Here is an 18,549-nt window from a genome sequence, read left to right as displayed (position 1 = left end):
ACAGACAGCTCTTGCGTCTCATGACCTCCAGTACCACACGCCGAGCGTGATTAATAGACTCGTTAATAAAGTGTGTAGGTACCGGCCAGGCTCAAGTGGGCTGGCTTGCTCTGGGTACCTTAAACCATGCTGCCTGTGCTCTGGAGGCGTTCGGGCAGTTTTTCAATGTGCTCTCCCTTCAAACGTCTTTCAACTTGCGACGACGGAGGTGATCCCGCTCGCTCTCATTTGTCCAAATCGTTCGCAGGTGGGATCATCATAATGCCGGGCCCCCCTAGCGGTCGCAATGATATCAACAAGCGGGCCTTTGCACCGTTTTGGCAGAGCTTGCGAATCGACCAGGGCTCGGCGGACATTTTCCCTGTTGCGGGTGCAGTACATGTAAGCAGGGGTGGCACACAACATGGGAATTTCGAGTCCCAAGCCCAAAGACCCATTCTGCTGTAATGGCGAACCAGGTTTTCGGGATCTTCGTCTGGGATCAATTTTGGCTTCTCGACGAACTGAACTGGCAGAGCGGCATTGGTCTGAGTGCACTGCTTTCTGCGCTGCTCCCTTTCTTACATAACTCGTCGGTGCTACGTGACTCCGGCTTCCCAGCTGTTGTACTCGGGCTCCCATGCAATTTGGGATGAGTAAGGATGTTTTCTCTTCAACCGCTGGACTGTCACGCAATAATCTAACGAAACTGGTATCAGACAAATGACATAGTTTGTAAAAAGGCGACTGCAATGATGAATAATTCTCCAGAAAGTGGATTTCATATGCGCGGCCGTTTATTTTTTTTCTCTTTGACAGCCAGGTCGTGACTCGTGCGAGTGTAGGCGAAAGCCGAACCACCGACACCCACAGTCACAGTTACATGCTGACAAACGCCGGCTTCGCTGCTGGTTTTCGTGTTGGATTCTTGCTCATAAAAAACAACAAAACCCGCTGTCACCTACCCTGTGCAGTATCATACCCGAAAGCACTGTCCGAAGCACCGTCAGTAGTAGGTGCCGTTGATTACCTGTAATATCATGTTCCATTGCGATTGGAGCTCCCAATGACGAATCCAATGGACTCTCTGTACGTCTCCCACTAGTTAGTGGATAGCTGTGCTATTTCGAATCCATGCACCCTGCGTCCCTGACAGGCAGCGAGCGAGCTCGCGAGGCAGCAGCTCGGTCCCGAGTCATCAACTCATTACATAACGAGGAGGACCTTTGGAAATTTCACACGACTCGACGATGGCTGTGAGAATCTGTAAAAAACGACACCGGGCTGGCATGAGCTCCATAGATGGCCGAAGAGCCCATTTCCGCTGTGCACATGTCACCAGCAATTAAACAGCAGGTGCGATAGCACTGTAACCCGACGGTGCCTGCCGTCCAGATATCGTCACGAGCTGGTACCTCTTCATTACACCAGTCACAACTCTTGTGTCAGCTTTCTTGGGAATCCGGATCGCCAATTGCCAATTCCGTTTCCTTGCGTCTCTTGATATCAGGGCCCAGCTTCCCAGTGCTCAGCTTGATGGTGATGACGATGCAAATAAAGAATGTGACCAAGCGTATATAACGGAGACGCTGGGGGTTTAACCTAGTGTGAGAGCTGCACTCGCACTCGCCATGCCTTGTAAAGAACTGGCTGGACTTCTGTGTGGCTGACGAGCTACATATGCGGAGCGATTGACAGGGGACGGGAAAAAGCCGACCATCGGGAGCCGTTGATTGGTCGAGGGGCTCTGTCACTTTTCCACCCCATCACTCTTTTTGACGTGTGTAGCGCAACACAGCTTTGTTTCATTCGGCTAGGTACTGGCTGGGCCTCTCTCCCGCATTGCATGCTCGCTCAACCTCCTGGTCGGGCGGTCAGGATGCGCGTATGTATGTGTTGGAGCAGCTGCACGCAACACCGTATCTTGAAGTTCTTAATTCGTCCACCGAGACCCCCCGGCGGAGAAGGGAAGGAGACAGTTCCGGCGTCAGGGATTCCGAGAAAGCCAGGTTTCCCATGACGCGCGGCGATCATTACCCAAGTCTATGGCCATGATGGATGGACTGCTGCTCCCTCGCTCACGTCGCACGGCACTTGGGATCAGCCGTGTAACCCCTCGTCCCTGTTACCCATCATAGGAAGCGGCGGCTGTTGCAGCTCAGCTACACGTACTTTTTTTTTCCCTTACCGCCAACCCAGTCAGTCCCTTTTACTGTGGTTCAGCTGTTGAATATTTTGACTGGATGGTTCAAATTGCCCATAGATGACCGACAAGGGGCGCTTTTTGGTTGACCACCAAGCCGCTGATTAATGATTTATATTCTTGCACGAACTCGATGCCCTATCTGGAAATCTCCCGCTGCCAAAGCGTTCTGCGTACGCAGCCTAGGCTCGCCCTAGGCCAGACCAAGTTCCACGCCTGGAAGTCAGGCATGCATAAACCCATGTCACCATTGTCAAACCCCTGTAGAGCGTTCCGGGGAAAGGATTAAGGTTCGTCGGTGACATTGCCGGGGCCCGGCGGCGCGCACGCATACTGTACATATTTACAAGCCACAGCAGAAAGGGTGGTCGGTAGCCTCGCCCAACTCTAAGGTCCGGATGGTAGATGATGGTAGGCTGTGACTACGTAAGTGCGTGCATCTCCCGCACTTCCAGAAGCCCCTGCGGCCGCAGGCTGTGTATTACCGAGAAACGGTCAGGCCGGTTCTAGGCCGGAACGACATCCCGGATATGGTGGTGGCCCAGGTTGGGAGCTGGTTATACCTGCTTTGCGTTGCCTTGTGCCTTGGCCTCATACTGCAGCATCCAATTCCGCATACCTACGCCTCCTGCAAGCAGCGTATTGGGATCAAGCCTATAGAGCCACGTTCTCGAGAGGGGTGTCAATGGCCATTGCGAACAAGCCAGGATGCTTTGAGTCAACGGCCGCCCAGTATATATCATCCCTTCCAAGACCGAAGTGATGAAGATACAGCCATGCATGATGCATTTTCCGCGACGCGTATCAGAAAATACCGTGCTCATTTGTTCAATGATAACCGACAACATTCCTCAAATCTCGAGGGTCCCGGATTGTGTCGAGGCCGATGGCGCCATAGGCTACTCCGGCTGGAGATTGCTTAACCGAAGCTGACGGTGCCCAACCAATCCCAAGAATACGAAACTCCTGGGCATACAGTGACATTACACGGGACCAAGCGAGAGAGCCCTAGCTAGTCATCCCATTGACACGCATGTCGGAAATTATAGGCTCCCTTGACCGTAGAGTTTATAGGTATCAAATATAGGCATGTAAGAAGTAAGGCTAGAAAGCTTCGACGATGCAAAAGTGCCAGCGTATCATATGACCTGAAAATGGAAAAGGGCAGAAGGGCGGTATCAGCTTTGGAAATATGCACCTGAGCATCCAACGCCCGATGATCTATCATGTTTCTTTCTCCTCGGAGAGTTCCATGTGAGGGAGAAAGCTTCTGTAACCGGCATGCAGATGGATGTCAGGATATCCTGAAGTCCCTCGCCAAAGGATTGCAAATAACAACTTGGAGGGAGGTGGCGCTCGAAATTGGAAACCGTCGGAATTCCTAACCTACCTGTTGTCGACCCACCTCCACCTGCCCGCGTCCAGTTCAGGTACTTCGTGGTTCAACGTTGGCAGGAGGGCGTTCAAATGCATCAAATTGATGGCAATGCCAGCCCAGCAATCAGTCGCCTTTGGTTCTGCTTTGGCTTCATGCTACATACTTGGATATCTGACATATCTTCCGAGTCCCTATCCACATAATGCGTAGGAAAATAAAAACATTGACTAATTTTCCATGTCCAAAGGGATCGACCTCTGCCCAAGGCACACTACTAATGGGCATTCCCCCACTTCCCGATTTGATTGGAGCTGTTCAAACTGCGACCTTGCTTGGTTTTGGCACGGACAAGGCTGCAGGCTGCAGGTGGTCTGTCTGGCAAGTACCGCTGAGCTGCGCTACTGCGGGAGGTTACTGTATCATCAACCTACCCAAGCAACCAAGCAATTGCAAGTCAACACACTTGTGGCGGTCTGGATACGGCGACCGACTTACTTGCACGCGGAACTTGCTTCCCGCACACACCATTACCGGCGCATTATATCCCCACCCTGAGGACTCGCGTCCAGGGATCACATTCGTTTCATGATCTTGCAATTGCCATTTGGCCAGCCCAGCAGAACACCCGCGTGCCCGAGAGTCAAGACTGCGCACTAGTGCAGCGTGCTAATGCATCGCGGCCGACCTCCGTGGACATCCTGAATATTCCCCGGCGAGTCTGGACCCTGGGCGTCAGCTGCCTGCCCGAGACCTTATTGGTCGACGCTTTGGGGGTTGGCTGTATTGTTGGTGGAATATGCATAACGCACCTCCAACATGCCTCCAGCACTTTCATACAACGAATGGGATCTTCCCCGTCTGAAGATATCAATCGGATTTGAAGTAGGTCACGCCGGGCGTAGGCTCTCGCTGTACGATGTCTGTACTGACGTCGATCGTGCCAGGATGAACCTCACCATGAGCCAAATGCCGATAAAGATACTGGTCAGTCACGATCGAGGCCGTGGTCGTAGGGCCAGTCCATGGGGGGTCATGGAATATTCACTCACCGCGTGCCTGCAGAGTTTTTTGACGTCAAGTTCTTTCCGTATCTGCCAGCTGGCGAGGACCCCATCTTTGCTGCAGTCAGCAAGAAACATGTGAGTTGAGCTGTACGGCTACACCGTTGCGCTGTTCGCCCAAGTCTGACCGATGATGCGTAGATTGTGATATACCGACTATCAAGTACATCTGTCCCGCCCTATGAGCTTATCCAGCTTTTCCGGGACGATGATGTAAGCTTCTGCGATATCATGTACGGCTTTGCGTGAAAGATACTGACACCAGTTCCAAGGAAACTGCCGTGAACTGCAGCTGCACGTGGAGCAAGGATCGCGAGACTGACATCCCCTATCTCTGTGTGGCTGGCTGGGACGCCAAGATCAAAGTATACGATGTCTTCAACGGCAATATAGTAAAGGTACGGTTGGACCATGGAAGATTCTCACGCGCATTATAACTAACATCTGTACAGACACTCGTTGGCCACGGCGCAGTAAGTTTATGGCAAAGAAAAAAGAAAAAGTGCTGGGCTTCGCTGATGGAGTGTAGGAAATCAACGACCTCGTCACATGCCCGACAAATCCGTATTTGATCGCTTCTGCATCAGACGATACCACGGTGCGCATCTGGAGCCTTGACCCAGCCGACGAGAAGCAGCCATGTGTGTGCATACTCGGAGGCGAAGGCCACTCCTCTGGTCTCCTGACAATTGTGAGAAGGGAACCCCTATTGATGACTTTTTGACAATCTCGCTAACTGAAACCAGGCATTCCATAACTGCGGTAGATACGTGCTCTCCGCTGGTCATGACAATTGCGTGTGTCTGGTAAGTCATGTTCCATGCTCCGGGCTACGCCCCCTTTTTCTAATGTGAGGACTCTTTCTAGTGGACCCTACCAGATCTGTCAACTAGAGCGACTGGCCGCAACCCGGTGCCGCCAATAGTTGTTCACTATCCGCACTTCTTCACATCTGAAGTTCACGGTGGCATCGTCGACTGGTAAGTATTTCGAGAATTGTCCCTGGATTCGGCTAATATTGTTGGCAGTGTTGCATTCTTTGGTGACCTTGTCCTGTCGCGTGCATGCCACGAGGATGTCATTGTTCTTTGGCGTATTGAAGGTTTCTCGTCACAGGACCCGCCACCGTTGGCGTCCAGTGCGCCTACGACCAGCGATACGGAACGTTTGACTCGCTCGGCGTTCGCCCCGGCAACGGCTTCGGAGAACCCACCCCAGTACACGCGGCTAGTCCAGTTTCACACCCCTGGCAGTGGGCATCAGTTTTACATGCGGTTCAAGCTGTTCCACGTGGTGGATAAACATCCCGTCCTGGCCTTCGCCAACGCCCACTCCACCATCTTCTTCTGGGACCTCGCCCGGCTGATGGGGTACCACTCCTTCATGACGGAGCTGGACGACCCCGCCCGCGATCACCCCGTGCAGCGCCCGAGCTGGCTCATGCCCGTCCAGCACCGCCAGAACAAGGGCGACGCCGTCAGCAAGCTCAAGGACGCCGAGGATAAGGACTCTGTGGTGTCGGGCCGCACCGGCAGCGACCTCGAGGGCCAGAGCAGCCTCGGCAGCCACTACTCGGAGGAGACGTTGAAGGACTGGTCATCCCGGTATGACATCAAATCTGTCGAAACGCCCGTCATGGCGCATTATAAGAGCGGCATTTCAGTGAAAGACTTTATTGGACGTCAAGTAGCTTGGAGCCCCGAAGGCGAGTGGTGCATCGTTGTCGGCAGCAAGAACCTGGCTTTCGTCTTGTCGAGGTGGCAGAAGAACCCAAAGGACGAAAAGAAGTCGTGATGTTTATAATACATGCATGAAATTCGAATGAACCATTAGATATTTGTAGATAGACACATTAAGCGACAGAGAACAAGGCGGAAAGCGATAGCGCATGGCGGTCCTTTGCTGTAAGCATTCATCTGTCATTATTAATACAAAGCTTGTTCCTGTCTGTTATCATGAATTCGAGTCTCGTCGTCACGGAAATATCCCAGTTTCAGGGCTTCCCTACTCGCTATTCTCGTCCTCGTCGCCCTCATGACCTTCCGCAAATTTCCGTACCCAGTCTTCTTCCTTCGCATCGTCGCCAGCGCCAGGGCTCTGCAGCTTCTTCTGGAAGAACCGCCTGGCCTTCTCGATCTCTGCATCCCTCTGCCGGCTCGTCGTCCGCTCCTCCTCCGTCTCGGCGTACTTGCGCAGCGACTTCGGACCCTTCCGCTGCTTGCTGTTGTTACTGCCAGCACCGAGCGGTGGTATCTCGCCCTTCTCCTTGCGAGTCCTTCGGGCCTCCTCGACCTTGGCGACCAGCGAGGCGCACAGGTGCAGGTCCGCCACGTACAGGCTCAGCATGCCGCGCAGCCGCAGCAGCTCGCCGTGCGTGCCGTAGGGCCGGTTCTCCATCTGCTGGTCCATGCGGGCGGCGACCTGCTCGGCGGCGGCGCGGGTGTGGGCGCGGACCTCGTCGCGGGCGCGGTGGCGGCGGGCTTGTCTTGCGTCCTCGCGGCGGCGGAGGCGGCGGGTCTCTCGGTCGTCCTCACCGTTTTCGTCCTCGTCGTCAGAGTGGCGGTAGCGGCTCGATTCGTTCTCCGAGGACTCTCCTGCTTCGTTTTCGTCGCCATCTTCGTCCTCTTTGACCTCGAGCTGGCGCATCGCCTTCTTGAACTCGGCGTCGAGGTTGTATATCTCGGTGCTGAAGAGCGTGGGCCAGAAGTCCACGGCGCTGACCATGTGGGGGCGCTGCTTGTCGTAGGGGTACTGCTGGATCAGGGACTGGAGGTAGTCCCTCACGGCGTCGATGTTGGCCGCGGAGCCCCAGCGCTCGGGCAGCTGTAAGAGTTGCGGGTTTTCTGAAGTTCCTTCTCCTGCCGCCTGGGTATCCTGCTGCGAGTCGACTAGGGGCTCGCCGAGCCGCCAGGGGTCCTCGGGTTGCTTCCCCTTGTCGTCAGCAGCGTCGCCGGTTCCGGTGCCGGTTGTGGTGGTAGTGTTGGGTTGTTGTTGTTTTGGCTGCTCGCCTTCCCGCATCAGGATCTCGACGCCGATGTTCCACAGGCCGTTGACCCGGATATCCACGTCCTTGGTGCGGATGAGGAGGTTGAAGGCCCTCTTGGCGCGGGGGATGTCGCCATCGTGCAGGCAGCGGTGCATGATGGCCGTCAGGGTGCTGAGATGCTGCATGCGCGCCGAGTAGTCCATCTGGAAGCCATCGTCCTCTTCACCGTCAAGGTCCTTCTGGCTGCTGTCACGGCCACCGCTATTGTTGCTGTCCGACACATCGGTGTCGACATCGGCCTCCGAGCCGCTGGTAAGCGCCGACATCCTGCCGCCCTTTTTCTTGTTGTTGTGGTTGCTGCCTCCTCGTTTGGATGAGAAGGCGTTGTTTCTGGATGAGATGCCTTTGTGCGGAAACTTGGGGTAGACCTTGGATGGCACCTCTTCCCCCGGGTCGAGTCCGGCGACGGCGAACTGGCGCAAGGTGTCTGGCGAGTGAGAGAGCGGGTTGATGGAATCGGCCGGGAGACTGGAGAATGATGCTTGTGTCCCAAAGGGAGTGGAAGTGAATTCTGCTGGCCTTGAGTTTCCACCACCACCACCACTGCCAGTTGCATCGCTCATTCCATTGTCATTGCCTGCATCACTTGCCCGTTTTCGCTTATTCAATCGCGACTTATTGTGGCCTAAATGGTAGGCGGGCACGGGGAGTGCAAAGGGGCCCCCCATTGTGGCTATTCGTGATTGCCTCGTGAACCAACAGCTAACACAATGTATATTCAACTCCTGATTAGTCCATTCACCACGCACGACATGTAAAATACCCAATTGAACCCAGATCCTCTGAGCTCAGCAACAGTCCAGTATAAAAGGCATCTGTTTGCGTATGAACTTGGCAACCGGAGAATGTGCAAAAGAAGCTTTGGTTCAAAAATGGCTTGTGAGGAAAGAGCCTTTTACATCTGATGAGCGGGAGGAGCCGCTGTCCGCATTAGCGCATTTGTATCATCCTCCCTCAAACGATGTCACAACACGGCTCTTCCTACCTTGATGGACTCATGGCACTTCCCGTAATGATGGATGTAGGAACATGAAAACACCAGGTTGATATTTTGCTGCTTGGAGATTTCATACATTTTCAATGGCTTAACACAAATTATACCTGCGCGAAAGACCTGTCAAAGTGGAGTCCGAAGCCTTGACAACAGCCACAAATGGCTTGCCCAGTAGCAACTGCCGCGATGACGGTTACCGAGCCAGCTTCCTAATAGTAGCCCAGACATTTGTTATAACCAATCTGTGTCTATTTTGCAGTATATTAGTATGTTCGAAATGCTTAAGACTCCAGAGTTGACCTCTTTCACATCTCAATCAAATTTCGCCAATTTGAGACACTAAGCCATTGCTCTGGGAGATAGCATACAAAATCACCAACAGTCACGGTTTGGGCCAGTGTATGGCACTTATCTTTAGTGGATGCTCATTGTCCAGCCATCAAGGACTTTTCGGCCGCCTCATCTAGCGAAGCCCTCTCTATGTACAATGCCCCCATCATACTGTACACCGTTGTCTGGACTGGATGCCCATATCTATGTTTCCAGCCATCCTCGACACACGTATTTCCTTTTCCTAGCGCTCGAAGTAGGTCCACTGGCCCTCGACGGGCTTCTCCTCGAGGGGTTCCCAACTGTCACCGCTGTTAGTGCATGCATAAATACGTTGACAGATATCAGATAACTTACACCTTGGCCTCCACCATCGTGTCTACGAGCTTGAGCTCAGCCTGTGCCACCTCAATGACCTCCTCGATCAGGCCAGCGCCAATCTTGGTCTCGATCTCCTCGACCCTGTAGAGAAATTACCCGCATTAGTAAACTGTAGTGTGCAAATAGCCGTGCGTGACTTCTGATGGGTTTCGGGTATCGTAGAACATACTGGTCAGCCGTCAATTGGGGCTCGGCCTCCCACTTGACCTTCTTGCCGGTGTCCATGGGCTGGCGCTCAAAGATGAGCTCCTGGTCGGCGCGCTCGGCCTCGGAGCGGGGCCCCTCGAGCTCGGCGCCCTCGTCGATCTCGCCGTCCCACTCCTCGTGGCGGACGTCCTTCTCCTGCGGGGCGTGGCGCATCATGTAGGTCTGGCCGCCGCGCTGGACGACCTGCATGCGGGCGCCGTCGCGGGCGGCCCGGTTCTCGATCTTGAAGCCATCGGGGTGCTGCGCGAGGATCGCCTTGGCCCGCGCGGCCCACTCGGCGTGTCCCGGCGGCTCGGCCGCCTCGATGATGGACTTGCGGTGCTTGGTCAGGGCCTCGACCGACTGCCGGTACAGCGACGTCTCGGGCGCGGCCTGCAGCTTCTCCAGCGTCGTGTTGTAGAGGTACAGCAGGGTCGAGCGCGGCGACGTGGCCGTGTACAGGCCCGTCAGACCGGTCGGGTTGCCCGCGTTGAGGTAGCGCGTGGCCGCCGGCTTGACGTCGGCCAGGAGTCGTAGTGTGCGCCGCATCTTGTTCGGGGGGTTCAATGGGCGTTGGCAATTGAACGGGAGGGATGGGTGTCGTCGAGGGTTTTGGTTGCGTTCGCCCCAGCTATGGTTGCTGCAGCTCCGACGAAATTCCGCGGCCCGGACGTCAGGATTGAGAGAGCTTGGACCATCATTAACCAAGCCACACCTCGGACCAATTGTGGCTAACCTATGCAGTGTGCAGGGTAGGAAACCATTTCAACTTCAACCTCACGAACAACATACCAACAAATTTTTCTTAAGAGAATGCGTCCCTTCCGCCTTGATACTCCAATTACAAAGTCATTCTGATAATGCAGCCAAGCTGTACTTGAGCAACGTCGTTCAACGAACATGGCTAATCGTTCCAATCTAGGTGGATACCCTTTCCTCACAACGTATTGATGTTATGATATTCTTCTTTCGCGGCTATCACTCAGTCAAAACATATGTCATGATGAGATCCTTTGTGGATCACAAGTTAAAGCAGTGCGTCTTTTCTCGGGTTGCAATTGTGCCCTTAGTATTCACCTTGACTCGGACCTCCGATGATACGGGCAAGGACAAACAAATGGAAGTCGTACATTGATTCTGACGATTTCAAGGCATTGGACAAAATCAAAGTCTATTTCCGTTTCTATTTCAAGGATATGTGGCTTGCTTATTGTGAGATATTCGTTGCTACCCGTCTGACTTGGATCTGCAACGAAGTTGAAAAGGTGTATATCACTCACACTGGCTCGCTATCGAGAGTTTTCATATCTGGCTCTACTAAACCAGCTGCAGTATCTATTATACATAGCAAGACTTGAGCTTGAAAGTACAAAGTTCGTAGACCCCAGTATTGGTAATTTGACAGCCCGCGTTACTCTGTTGGGACACTTTTGATCTACACTATCAAATGCATGTGAAAAGATACCCTTTCATTCGTTTGAATCTCACATAGGTTATGCTGAGACTAATGTAAAGCAACCATGGATACCAGTAGAAGATATCTCGAGGATATGTAAGTATCAGGAAAGGGGCAGAGTTCAGCGTGATAGGGACACCATGAAACGTTGTATGCCTCTGCAAAGGTCTATACACCAAGACTTATACTAGCCTCGGTGAATAAGAACGTAGAATGCATAAAAAACACCATAGATACTCATAACTTGGTAGCCCGTTTTTCACCACGCAGCTGGCAAGACAACAAACGATCCGGGATACTTCGCCGCTTCAAGGAAAAGTATACTACATGTCCGATTCCACGCGAACTGAGACCTTGGACTGGGTGTTATTTCGGGCATTTCCCAATATCAGTCAGCCCGGGCAACAAGAAAGTCCCTCGGTGAACATTTCGACCAGTGCCCGGGACACACGTCAAAAAGGCTGACTGAGGAGTAAGCTTACCGATGGAACATGCACCAGAGGCATCTGCATGGCGTCTTGAGAGGCTATCAGCTTTTGGACGAGTCTTAAAGGTGTACAGATGCAGAAGAAGCCGGGAGCCTAGTGAGTTGTGACATTGCGTGACTTTTCTCGTATTCTGATCAACGCCTCCATCAACATCACAAGGTGTGTCTGGCTGAATTACTGCATGTCAAACATATGCCTATTTTTGGAAAGAAGATCGAAGTGGACTAACAGACACTAAAGCAGAGGCTGCCTCTCTGATTTGCGTGACTTCCCTTCTATGCATAGGATCGGATGTTGTCATCAGACCCTGGTCATTGCAAAATGCGGCTGACACTGCCTGACAGGGCTTGGCTGAAGGCCAACTACGAGGAGAAAAGGCGGGGAATCCTGCTTCTGGAAACACGTCGCGGATGTCAAAAGCCGGGAAAGCGCAGCAGCTGATCGGTCTATCGGGGCGTTTGCGATATGTGGCCGTCAAATAGTGCTGACCGGGCTTCGGAAGCCGGCTGGGGTGCGCCCCTATTGTATTGGCTCCCGCACTTACGGTGGCTTTTTGGTTCTTCCAACGGGCCAATGAACATAGTCAAGTGCTGTAATGGGGCTGGCTACGTAAGGGGGGCTTCTAAGCTGAGAATAGCACTCAAGCAACACAGCCCCCGAGCAAACACAGGCGACGACAAAACATCTGCCGCGCCCGAAATCTGGTGCTGTTCGGTGTCCCTTACGCCTCGGCGCCGACGTGAGTAGTACTAACGCATGTCTGCTTACACTGGGACGCCTACTGATTCATAACCTACTACGTGATGGACTGCATGGGGAGAGTACCGAGAATGCCGGGCACATCGTTACCCCGAGCCACAGTACTTGTCATTATACGAGATGCCAAACGCAGGCGCCAAAATCAAACAATCGCAAGAAAGCTCACTGATGCCGGAGTTTGGTGCTGTACCGAGAAATATAAATACCCACCTGATTCCTCCTGGTTGAGAGATTCAGACAGCAAGCAACCTCATCACCATCCAGCTTTACTACAACAGACAATCTACAATAGCCAGCTTGAAGACTCTTCTTTAAATCTGCTTAAAACATCCGCTACCAAAAATGCAGTACCCATTCGCTATCCTCACTCTGGCCGCCACCGTCGTCCTGGCCCTGCCCTCGAACATCATCGAGACCCGCGGCGAGTGTGCGCCGCCCGCGTACCAGTGCAAGGCCGACCACTCCGGCTGGGAGGTCTGCAACGTTGACGGAACCTGGCTGGTAAGTAGTTGAATGTGGTGCTGAAAAGAAACTCTCGCTAATGTGATCTTCTTTCTTACAGGATGGCGGCGCTTGCCCCGAGCATACCACCTGCACCACCTACCCAAACAACCTGCCTTACTGCACTTAAATTCTTGGCGATAATGCGCCTGAAGGGCCATCGGGGGTTGGGCCGAAGAGGTGACCTATGGCGTGGGTGGATGGGTGCTAGCTAGCTTGAAGGGGGATAACATATCACGCTCCTTATATTAATCTTATAATGCATTATTCTACACCATCATTGACTCCCTGTAAATGGCTCCTGCCCTCACCGAAATTCCGCGCATAGAAAGACTGCGGAATAAGGGGTCGTTCTCGACTCATGGTGGATCTGGACTCGTGAAGGGATTATGCCCCCAGTCATACATACTTCGAAAATAGTTCCGGCTACGAGTGCTGTACCAGAAATGCCAACTTTCTTTTGCCCAAGCCCGCAGCCTTCTGCACCAGCCTGTTTGGCTTAAACCACCGAGACACCGAGACCGGCCTGGTAGCACGACTTTCCTCTGCGTACGCCAAACCAGTATATGCGTCCATCATACAGCTGCACGTTCGGATCGCTACTCCCGGCGAAACAAAGCAAGAAGCTGGCTACGACTAACAAGACAAGGAAGGGCAGCAGGGCACAAGCCCACGCGATCACGAATGTCTCAAAGAGGACCAGGGATCGACAGCACATGGTCAACCACGGCAGGATCGGGTCGTGTGCCCACTGCCAATCCCCCTTGAAATTGGCGTAGTGCTGCGTAGACATGATGGAGGCCGCTACCCACAGCACCCCCGACAACAGGGCCGGCGTGGTGATTTTGGCGGCCAGTAGAATCAGTCACCGGCCCGGCCCTTTTCGTGGTGCAGACAGACGAAGGCGAAAATGGCGTAGATCTCTTTTGTGTCAGATGTCCGGTCCCAGCCGAAAATGTCGCGGGAAAAGGAGGCTTGGGCAACGGCGGCATACACGGCGTGGCACAGGACGGCAAGGAACGGGAAGGGCAACCTTTTGATGGCGGCGGCGAGTATCTCCGGTTCGCCACGGAGGTTGTCCCCAACGGAGCGGAAGGCGGGAGCCTCCGCTAGCTGTGAGGTTCACCCATCATTGACCCAAAATTCTCTCAATACCACTAAGCTATTATGTCAGATGGCTGTTTCCCCAGTGGGCGGTGCCGTTGCTGGAGGTGGCACGCTCATGATTCTGAAGCGCCGAATTGCGGTTGTTGCTAGTATCCGTGTCGTTCAATCCAAGAAGGTGTATTTGAAACCCAGTCCGTGGAATGAACAGAACGGCGAAGAAAGGCAGAGCAAACATCCTGACGAGGGCAGCATAAGGAGGTGTCTCGCCCAGCGGAGGCATCTGTGGGGGTGGCTTGCCAATAGTCGATCTAGATCCCCAGATCTTCCCTAAGTATGCAGGAGAGGATCTCTTGGCAGACAACTCAATCCATATCGAGATACTCCATACTCGCGACTATCAAGTATGAAGATCATGGCGGCACTCCAACTAGATTTGGCGCCCATTGCTGCTTTTCCACAAATGCGATCGCTGGACATGAGATGTTGCAGGCGAAGAGCAGGCCAATGCGATATACATGTACCTCATAAAGCCAGGGAGTCGTGGTGGGGCATTGTCATTCTAGCCCGCTCTAGACCAGATGTCTGCCTGGCGAGAGATGGTGAGGATACACCTTCCACTAATACCACCGATAAAAAGCAGTTCTTGAAGCACTTCGATTCAATGTGTTTTGCTTCATTCGGTTGAAACAATTGCGTTCCCGCAAACCTGGGTACTTATCATGGCATCCCGTCTAAGTGCTGAGCTTTGGCAGATCATCTTCTCCGATGTTGCCGGGGCGCCTCGAAACCACAATCGGGACGCGTATTACGTGCAAGAGCGCATCCAATATCTTCTGAACTGCTGTCTCGTCTGCAGGGCATGGAGATACGAGGCCCAGCGCGCCCTTCAAGCCGTCATCCTCATCACCGACCGCAAACAGCTCCAGACCCGGCTGACCAGCCGTACAGCGGGCAGGGCCAGCGTTCGGCAGATTATCGTGGCAATCAGTTGGCACTTTCTAGACTACCGCGGCATAAACATACATGATATCCTGGACTACGAGATGCCCCAGCTGCAGTCGCTTGTACTCCGCGAGGGCATTACATTTCCGGAGGGCAATCAATGGCGGCCTACGGAACTTGCCAATCTCTCGAGACTGCGGGAGCTTACCTTGACCGAACATGGCCGGACTGGACATTGGCGGCCGCTATTGCTCTGCCTGCCCCGTCTGGAGCATCTCCACCTAAGCCAACTTGGATGGAAGGCTCGTGATATTTCGGAATTGCCGCCCTTCAGCCTCAAGTCACTGGAAATTTCGGCGTGCGACATACGCTCGGAGCCGTTACGGTGGTTGCTGGCCAATTCGGCCGAGAGTCTGTGTCGACTTTCCGTGGAGGGCCTACAGCAAGAATGGGATACGTTTATTCACCTGTCCGCCATGCGAGGCGAGGGGCTCTTACCCAAGGTGCGGCACCTTGCCTTCTCCGGCCCCGAGACGACGCGCTCCAGCTACAGCAAGGTTCTCCCGCGCAAGGTGACCGACCCACTGGCTTGCTGGGGCGGCATCGAGTCGACCTCCATCCGTGCTGGCGATGCGAAGATGCGCGGCGCCATCATCAACGGGATCGCGGCTATATCGCCCCCTCCAGTCGTCGAGCTAGATGCAAGCCGAATGCAGTTCCAGGACCTCAAGGCCATCTTCCGGGTGCGAAAAGCCAAGCTTCAGCCGGGGACCGTTCTGCGACTCACCACGGAGCTGGATTATCAAAACAACTGGGAGTACTGGGCTGATGAGTATGCAGAGGATGCCGAGGACCTTGCTGAGAAGGCCGGGGTGGTCTTAGAGATTGACAGAGTGTCACATCATGCTTGAATTTAGAGCATGAAAGCTGGCAAGGTTGGTGGTACTCTCTCGTATTGCCCAGTCTCCAGTGGGATTTTGGACTGGAGGGGAGGACCTTGAGCTTAGCAATTCTGTACCATGCAAGGACAAGGACTGCATAAAACTGCCCACTGACCGACTGCTCTGGGCCTCCCAATTAACAAGACAAAAGACAGTTATATAGTAACATAATGACTGCATAGCTACTCAAAAACATGAACGGAATCAGAATTTGAATCAGGCGCTTTCAGTATGTATCAAGCATGTAGTCACGTGTGCTCAAAATACCCTCACCAAGTCACCATGCACCATGCCTTATCTTCAATTAGAGCTGCTTACCTGCTAATGACGATAGCCCCACCTTGAACCCCCCTGACGCATGCTGGGGAGTGGGTTAGTTGGTCGAAACCCGTCAATTGCTTGGTGCTTGAGTGCTTGTCTGCAGGGAGAGGGGTGTGCAGGTTGCAGGGTGCAGTGCAGCCAGCAGAGCAGGCAGTGAAATAGGCCACCGGCTAAGAGACCAGAGGCCACCACAGGCACCACTTTGTTGATCTGCCCTGCTTTGGATTGTCAAGCTGAAGGGCCAGTCATTTCGTTACGCAGCTTCAATCGGCGACGTTTCAACTTAGCTTCCTCCATCACCATTCTCATTCGTCTACGACTACCTACTACACATAAAATACCGCCAAGATGGACAACTTCAAGGCCTTCGGAACCAGCCTGAGGTCAGTAGACTGTTTATTTTCCTGTGCATTTGCCCCACCTACGAGGCTTTTTTTTCTCTTTATCTTAAGAGGGTCTCTCGTCATTGCTTCTCGGGTCGCTCGCGATAGCTGTCGCTTGCCTGGCTGGGCAAATATGGAAGCCTAGGAATTCGTATCTTGGTCGCAATTACTGACAATGAAGCGGGAAACAGCTCGATCGGCTCCTCGATCACCCCCTTTGCCTCGCGCACCTTCCAGTACACCAAGGAGCAGCTCGGCCAAGCTGAGGACAAGGTAAGCATAACCTAGCTAATTCCGAGCTTCTTTTACTTTGACACACCCAGTCACTGACACTGTCTGTCTATTGTCTACGCTCAAGACCCAGCTGCCCCCCGACTACATCGACCTCGAGAAGCGCGTCGATGCCTTGAAGGCCGTCCACCAGAAGATGCTGGCGGTGACGTCGCAGTACTCCCACGAGGCCTACGACTACCCGCCCAACATCAAGGAGACCTTCTCGGACCTCGGCCGCACCGTCAGCGAAAAGGTCCAGCTCCTGTCCACCGCCTCCACGCCCGCCGAAGCCCAAGCCGCCCTGACGGCGCCGCCCGCGGCCAAGCCCCAGCCCAAGACCTTCAACCACGCCCTCGCCCGTGCCAGCTTGACCAGCTCCCAGCTGCTGCACCAGCAGCACACCGGCCCCGATGAGGACCCTCTCGCGACCGCCCTCGAGAAGTACGCCCTGGCCAGCGAGCGCGTCGGCGAGTCCCGCCTGGCCCAGGATGCCCAGATTCAGAGCCGCTACCTGGCCGGCTGGAACACCACCCTCAACACCAACCTGATGTTTGCGACCCGCGCGCGCAAGAACGTCGAGAAGGCTCGCCTGACGCTGGACTCCGTCAAGTCGCGCGTCAAGGGCAACGCCTGGAAAATCGGCGCCGCTTCTCCCCGGGACGGCGAGCACCACGAGGAGCTCAGCGCTGAGGCTCAGGAAGAGATTGAGAAGGCCGAGGACGAGTTCGTCACTCAGACCGAGGAGGCCGTCAGCGTCATGAAGAACGTGAGTAGCAGCAACCCCATTGCGCATTGATCTCCTCCCCTAGCATAGTCTATGTACTAACCAAGCCCCAGGTGCTCGACACCCCCGAGCCTCTGCGCAACCTCGCCGAGCTCATTGCCGCCCAGGTTGAGTACCATAAGAAGGCCTACGAGATCCTTAACGAGCTTTCTCCTGTTATCGAGGGCCTCCAGGTTGAGCAGGAGGCCGCCTACCGAAAGAGCCGCGACAGCGCCTCGTAAATGCTCGTCGTCGTGTAGACCATGACCACCCCCATATACCCCCCACATGGCTGAGTTGCGAAAGCAGCCTAGGCTAGGAAGAAGCAGGCTCTCTCCGAATACGTACGTGTAAGGAAACCACGGATGTGGTGTTTGTTGAGGCAGAGATCGCGCCAAGGTGGTGGCCCCCTTCGTTTTCGGTTCTAGCAGCAAACTGTGTCTGTTCGCAAAGAGGATTACGGCTGCCTTTCTTCGTGGGGTTTTTGCTTAGCGCAACCCCAGGTTACCAAAATCAATTCACATTGTTCTGACGTCCGAACCCAACTGTTTTGCTGTGCCACCTAACCTATGTTGATCGATACACCGTTCCTGAAATTGATTCCAAGTCCGTAAGAGGAATGACATAACAAGATCGAGAGTTAAAGACAAGAAAACTAAAGATCGTATAAGTATCTACCGAGAGTAAGCTCTGGTAGAGTAAATACAGATACATATATGAGTTTTATTTTGAAGACCCCGAGCCTGCTTAATTACACGTTATGTCCACTAACGTACACGTAGATATTATATGCTAAGCCAGCCCTGCTGCATACAAAAGACAAGTGCTTGCGTGACATTCTCCGCCTGGCTCCACGTCGCCCGGTTGGTGAGATATTCATCTTGTACAGTAAGCTCGCAACAGGATAGCTACCCCATAGCTGTGCGCACTCTCGAGGGCACGTACGGAGGGGCGAATCAAATCCGCCAAAAAGATGGATCGCGAAACCCCGGATTGGCAAAAAGAGGAATCCTGACTCGGCTGGGGCTCGATCCCAGGACCTTCAGTGTGTTAGACT

The 18,549-nt window shown here is 53.8% G+C and overlaps 8 protein-coding genes across 8 annotated transcripts; 5 read left to right on the top strand and 3 right to left on the bottom strand.

Annotated features, from left to right (window-relative positions):
• Window positions 1-4,582: 4,582 nt before the first annotated feature.
• Window positions 4,583-6,415, top strand: PG985_005131 (Polycomb protein eed-B; the record flags this gene model as incomplete). Its single annotated transcript, XM_066824900.1, has 8 exons — window positions 4,583-4,699; window positions 4,763-4,834; window positions 4,894-5,019; window positions 5,074-5,094; window positions 5,151-5,312; window positions 5,368-5,427; window positions 5,489-5,601; window positions 5,650-6,415. The coding sequence occupies 8 exons, from the start codon at window positions 4,583-4,585 to the stop codon at window positions 6,413-6,415; spliced, it is 1,437 nt and encodes a 478-aa protein (XP_066688060.1).
• A 210-nt stretch (window positions 6,416-6,625) lies between these two features.
• Window positions 6,626-8,335, bottom strand: PG985_005130 (uncharacterized protein; the record flags this gene model as incomplete). The annotated part of the gene is made up of 1 exon (XM_066824899.1): window positions 6,626-8,335. The coding sequence occupies one exon, from the start codon at window positions 8,333-8,335 to the stop codon at window positions 6,626-6,628; it is 1,710 nt and encodes a 569-aa protein (XP_066688059.1).
• Window positions 8,336-9,235: 900 nt separating this feature from the next.
• Window positions 9,236-10,107, bottom strand: PG985_005129 (NADH-ubiquinone oxidoreductase 29.9 kDa subunit; the record flags this gene model as incomplete). Its single annotated transcript, XM_066824898.1, has 3 exons — window positions 9,236-9,293; window positions 9,349-9,453; window positions 9,542-10,107. The coding sequence occupies 3 exons, from the start codon at window positions 10,105-10,107 to the stop codon at window positions 9,236-9,238; spliced, it is 729 nt and encodes a 242-aa protein (XP_066688058.1).
• A 2,496-nt stretch (window positions 10,108-12,603) lies between these two features.
• PG985_005128 (uncharacterized protein) lies at window positions 12,604-12,892 on the top strand (the record flags this gene model as incomplete). Its single annotated transcript, XM_066824897.1, has 2 exons — window positions 12,604-12,762; window positions 12,824-12,892. 2 exons carry the CDS (start codon window positions 12,604-12,606, stop codon window positions 12,890-12,892), a joined length of 228 nt encoding a protein of 75 aa, XP_066688057.1.
• A 369-nt stretch (window positions 12,893-13,261) lies between these two features.
• Window positions 13,262-13,555, bottom strand: PG985_005127 (uncharacterized protein; the record flags this gene model as incomplete). Its single annotated transcript, XM_066824896.1, has 1 exon — window positions 13,262-13,555. The coding sequence occupies one exon, from the start codon at window positions 13,553-13,555 to the stop codon at window positions 13,262-13,264; it is 294 nt and encodes a 97-aa protein (XP_066688056.1).
• A 1-nt stretch (window position 13,556) lies between these two features.
• On the top strand, window positions 13,557-13,875 carry PG985_005126 (uncharacterized protein; the record flags this gene model as incomplete). Its single annotated transcript, XM_066824895.1, has 2 exons — window positions 13,557-13,601; window positions 13,657-13,875. The coding sequence occupies 2 exons, from the start codon at window positions 13,557-13,559 to the stop codon at window positions 13,873-13,875; spliced, it is 264 nt and encodes an 87-aa protein (XP_066688055.1).
• Window positions 13,876-14,588: 713 nt separating this feature from the next.
• PG985_005125 (uncharacterized protein) lies at window positions 14,589-15,722 on the top strand (the record flags this gene model as incomplete). Its single annotated transcript, XM_066824894.1, has 1 exon — window positions 14,589-15,722. One exon carries the CDS (start codon window positions 14,589-14,591, stop codon window positions 15,720-15,722), a length of 1,134 nt encoding a protein of 377 aa, XP_066688054.1.
• Window positions 15,723-16,421: 699 nt separating this feature from the next.
• PG985_005124 (BAR domain-containing family protein) lies at window positions 16,422-17,734 on the top strand (the record flags this gene model as incomplete). Its single annotated transcript, XM_066824893.1, has 4 exons — window positions 16,422-16,456; window positions 16,648-16,729; window positions 16,815-17,495; window positions 17,567-17,734. 4 exons carry the CDS (start codon window positions 16,422-16,424, stop codon window positions 17,732-17,734), a joined length of 966 nt encoding a protein of 321 aa, XP_066688053.1.
• Window positions 17,735-18,549: the final 815 nt, after the last annotated feature.

This window comes from Apiospora marii, assembly GCF_038362585.1.
Source record: "Apiospora marii strain CBS 49790 chromosome Unknown utg000003l_segment0_segment0, whole genome shotgun sequence".
In the NCBI taxonomy this organism is placed as follows: domain Eukaryota; kingdom Fungi; phylum Ascomycota; class Sordariomycetes; order Amphisphaeriales; family Apiosporaceae; genus Apiospora; species Apiospora marii.
This window is presented reverse-complemented; position numbering and strand designations above follow the sequence as displayed.